At 40.8% G+C, this 4,510-nt stretch overlaps 1 protein-coding gene across 4 annotated transcripts; it reads right to left on the reverse strand.

The window, feature by feature from the left end:
* Positions 1-1,004: 1,004 nt before the first annotated feature.
* Positions 1,005-4,067, reverse strand: LOC124697361. 4 transcript variants are annotated; one of them, XM_047229966.1, is made up of 4 exons: positions 3,972-4,067; positions 3,781-3,891; positions 1,914-2,263; positions 1,005-1,821 (listed from the first exon to the last, which is right to left on the reverse strand). In XM_047229966.1, exons 3-4 carry the CDS (start codon positions 2,253-2,255, stop codon positions 1,192-1,194), a joined length of 972 nt encoding a protein of 323 aa, XP_047085922.1. In that variant the 5' UTR covers positions 2,256-2,263; positions 3,781-3,891; positions 3,972-4,067; the 3' UTR covers positions 1,005-1,191. The 4 variants fall into 4 exon arrangements, 3 of the variants coding, with proteins under 3 accessions (XP_047085922.1, XP_047085923.1, XP_047085924.1); XM_047229967.1 differs by having other exon boundaries at positions 4,015-4,054; XM_047229968.1 differs by lacking the exons at positions 3,781-3,891; positions 3,972-4,067 and adding an exon at positions 2,506-2,564.
* Positions 4,068-4,510: the final 443 nt, after the last annotated feature.

Consider the following 4,510-nt stretch of genomic DNA (forward strand, 5'->3'; position numbering starts at 1 on the left):
AGTAAGTAGCACGTGCTTTGCACGTCGAGACATATATTTTAAAATATATTTTTATATCTTATTTATTTGGTATGGAGATGTTGATAATCATTCTTTTGCTAAAATTGGTCACAAACACTCAAAGTTCAGCTTCTGAAAAAACTAATACTACACCCGAATAGAAGGTATGTAAGTAGCAATATGTGAGATCACCACGATTTATTTGTGGCAAGTATGAAATAGAAGTATATAGCCTAATGACACAACTTTTTCATGGACACCTCATTAGGAGTATGTATAGTTTTGTGATTAGATGTCAAAAAATAATAAGGGTCTAATTACCTAGAGTGGCCTGCACATTTCGCCGCTAGACTATCTACATTATACTTTTCCATCATATTTTTTTAATTTCAAAATACAATATCATATATCTATATATAAATTTATTACCTCAATATTTTTTATTTGACCCACACATGGGCACTCAATATCTATATATAATTTTTTTGTATTTGTCAGAATGCACAACAAGCTCTTTATTACTCCTTACCTTTTAATATAAATTAATATGTTTGCAAAGCTGAAGTATTTTTCTACCATCTTTTTGGTTTATCAAGTTCATTTAAATTACGTGCCCTACTGAGTATTTCTTTTAGGGTGATGTACTAATTCGTGTACAGTCACAACTATACAAACCACGCAGCAATCTGTAAAAAAAGGTAGTAAAGAAATTTAAGGGGCTGTTTGGTTGCCAGCCAGAGATTGCCAAGCCAAAGTTTGGTAGTAGCCACAATTATGGCAAGCCATATTTTGTGGCAAAAGTACTCCATTTGGTTGGTGAAAAAAGTTTGGCAAAAAAACAGTGGCAGTTGTTTGGTTTGCTGCCACAAATGTTTGGCAAAAACTCGTGGCAACTGTTTGGATTGCCGCCAAAAGTTTCACAAAGAAAAGAGGACATGGCCATTACAGATAATAGTTGAACCAACAATTACAGATTATCAGTAGTTCAAATTTCATTACAGAAATTAGACCATTCACTTCAGTAGTGCATAACATTCATGACAAAAGCCAAGTTCGACCAGATTACTAACAACAACTTATCAGGCTCTGTTCAACTAGCAAGCAACAAAATTAGTATTGTCACTAAACATGTTCTAGTCGTTATGTGAATAGCACACATAGACAAAATGAGCTTGCCAGCAACTTGTAGAGTCACAGATTTAAGCCTTCCTTATCGCATAAGAACTTGAAGACCCATGCATGCAAAGTATCATCACTTGCATTGCACAACCAGCTACGCTTAACTTCATTCTCCTTAGAAGACAAATGCTCACCAACTATAATTCTCTGATCAGGTGTCAATGGGATAGTCTCTAGTCTCTGCCACAAAGTTGCATGTGGATCGACAAGCTGTGATATGTGAGGAGGAGCAGTGGCAACAAGTGTGTCCCGAAGTGATTTCATCGTAGCTGTGATTTCATCATTGGACTCTACAAGACGACTCTTGTACTTTGCTGCCTTCTTAGTTGATAGAGTACACATAGGGTTGCCTCGTGAACGTTTAATACCAGATCGAGTATAGTTGGAAGGGTAGTTGTTATCACCGGTTGCATTTGTGATAGGAGTTGGTATTGTGTCTGAATCATCACCAAGTGGATCTTCAGGCGGCGTATAGCCATTGAGGTCACGCATCTCCCTCGAATCACTATCAGAATCATCACTAACATCCATACATGTATTCTGATCCATAGCTAATGAACCATCAGCACTAGATCCAGTGAATAGTTCCTGCATCTCTTCATAGAATTTGATGGGCTTAGTGAGTAGGCGTCGTGCTCTGTCCTGCATTCAGTTCAAAGAACAAAAGAGTATATGGTCAGACACTAGTAGCATAAGAAATGGTAATTAACTTGGATGTGGTTGAGACAACATACACATAGGGTCGCCTTTTCAGATTCTGAAATAATCACAATGCATCTAGTGTGGTCAAATGAATTTCCACTTTTGCTCAATGCTGCTGCAATGATCTTCCAATTTTCTTTATAGTGCCTATACTGACGGTCCACTTGATCCACGGTCACCCCCATTGCAAACTTCTTATTTAATGCATCAGCACATAACAAATGATGTTGCTTCTTGAACTTAAATCCTACATGTTGATCTTTCAAGTAGTCGATGTACCAATCAAGCATGTATTTTTTCTGATCATCAGCCCAAGTCACGGTCCTCTCACGAGAGGATACAACAGCATCAACCTTCAGCTTTTTCTTGGTCATTGCTGCTTCTAATGGAAGTAGATGATCATAAAGTAAATCATCACACATGACCATAAACTTCAAATATTTTGATTTGTTTGAGGGGATAAAAACTCATGTATTTCATAAAAAACAAATTATAAACTTTGAGTAGATGATCATAATAATTAAAGCATCACACGCATGTGTTTCATACAAAAGAAAGTACAAAAGCATCGCATACATGTGTTGGATACAAACATGAAAGAAATCATCACAGAGATTGTCCTACTTTATCTTCCCACATCGTCCTTGCCATCTCTTCTCTTTTGTTTGCCCATGCCACATTCTCCGTAGTGCTGGTCACTACGGCTTCTTATACTTCTTGGTAGGGCTGCATACCACACAAGGTCATCATACACATACTCATCAGGACCATCCTCTAAAATCCAGTTGTGCAGCGCACAACATGCCATCACAATTTTCACTTGTGTTTTCAAAGGGAAGAATGGCTGGCTTGCAAATATTTTGAAACGGTTCAAAGGGAAGAATGGTTAGCAATTTCAGTGTACCTCAAAGTACGGGTGAAATCTGCCAGGGGAAGTTGTGATGTTTGAATGTGTCTCAACTGATTTGATGCATATGAGGTCACCGGCAAGGATACAGAGAGCGTCTAAAACAAGATGGAAATACCTACTAACAGTCTCACTTGATCTCATGAATTCAAAAGCAATTGATCTGAATGTCCAGTTTAAACCCACTGCATGCATAAACATGGCGACTTGTTCCTCTATTGTGACATGACATGTCTCTTCTAGCAGGGCACGTGATCTAAGTTCAGCACACAACTTATGAAAGACAACTTTGCTCATACGCAGCTCACTTATGCGATGGGCATCATTTCCATTGTACAAGCGATTTAGACGTCTCAATCTCTCAACATCCCTATCAACCATGGGAGCATATGTTATTCTTTTCCTTTTCCTTGTATTGATCCTATACCAATACACTCGCTAGACACACCAGAATACCAGACAAGCATTCTTCTTTTCCACATGTAATGGCAGTGGTCCAGGTAATACTTTAAATACATCTAAAACAGATTTTCAGAAATAAGATTCAATCAGTAAAACGAAAATTTGTCAACCAAAAAATTATTTTTATCTATACTGCACTTGTAGTGTCTAAATCCGATTCAGATACCAATGTTCTATGAAACAATCCAGGGGTATAATATGATACACTACTTACGACGCTCAGTTTGGAATTACACACTGAATCTTTTTGAGTTCAGATGAATTGCAGAAGTAGATTATGCTAGCAGAAAAATAATCACAAGACATCAGAACTGAACTTTATCTGATGAAAAGATAGAGGAAGAATATACGTGCACAAAATGGATAGATCATCTAGTACAGATTTTCGCAGGAACTAATCACGCACGCATGCATATATCCATGTACGCACAAGCAATGGTAGCAGATTAAAAAACGCAAGGCAGGACATGCATCTCTTGAATCGGACAAGACCTAAAAGGAGCGATTACAAGGCATGAGAATAGGAATACCTTCTCCGGCCGCACGGACTGGTCGTGAATCTGCTTCTACTTGAATCGCTGCTTCTGCTGGCCTGCTTCCGATCCGCTCCTACTCTCCTTCAACTTTTCTCTGCTTCAGATCTGCACATGAGTGGGAACGAGAGGTCAACGAAGTGGTGGAGGTGAGTGGATGAGATGGGAGAAGGGGCGGCGACGGCGACATGCTCTGGTATGGGAGACGTGGCGACGGCGAGGCGAGCTCACCAACGTCTGGAAGGGGAGCCTTCGTGGAGTGAGGTCTGGGTGGAGAGGGGAATAAACCCTATATAAAGGGTGGCTGATTTAGAGCGCTCTGCTTATCTTGACTACTGTTTATGGCCTAATTTCTGCTGTATTTGACCTATCACGTGGTGGCACGTCTTCTCTTTCCTGCCCTCCTCTTTCTCCTCTTTTTTTTCTGAAAGGTTTGGGTGACCGGCAACCGGCAGCTTCAGATTTGTATCGATCTCCTACCAAAACAGTCAAAACGGTGCGGATGAATCCAGAAACTCCACCGCTTAACACGGGACCGACGCCGTGGTCTCCCCTCCCCACAACCGTCGCTCCACGCCTCCCTCCTCCTCCCCGGCCTCCCCTGCAGGAATCCCATGATCCGAGCGCTCTCATCGTCGCTGCCGCTAGCGCCGTACCCGCCCACCGTGCGTGCGCCGCCGTTTGGGGCATCATCTCCACGCTTCAGCCAGAGGAGGTCGTGGTCCTT

The sequence above is a fragment of the Lolium rigidum genome, chromosome 3 (genome assembly GCF_022539505.1).
Source record: "Lolium rigidum isolate FL_2022 chromosome 3, APGP_CSIRO_Lrig_0.1, whole genome shotgun sequence".
NCBI lineage: Eukaryota > Viridiplantae > Streptophyta > Magnoliopsida > Poales > Poaceae > Lolium > Lolium rigidum.

Bases quoted from the DNA above. Each gene is read 5' to 3' on its own strand.
- LOC124697361 (XM_047229966.1), bottom strand. From the start codon at position 2,255: ATGACCAAGAAAAAGCTGAAGGTTGATGCTGTTGTATCCTCTCGTGAG. The intron at 1,822-1,913 runs GTATGTTGTCTC...AACTGAATGCAG, and splicing joins CTGAAAAGGCGACCCTATGT to GACAGAGCACGACGCCTACT.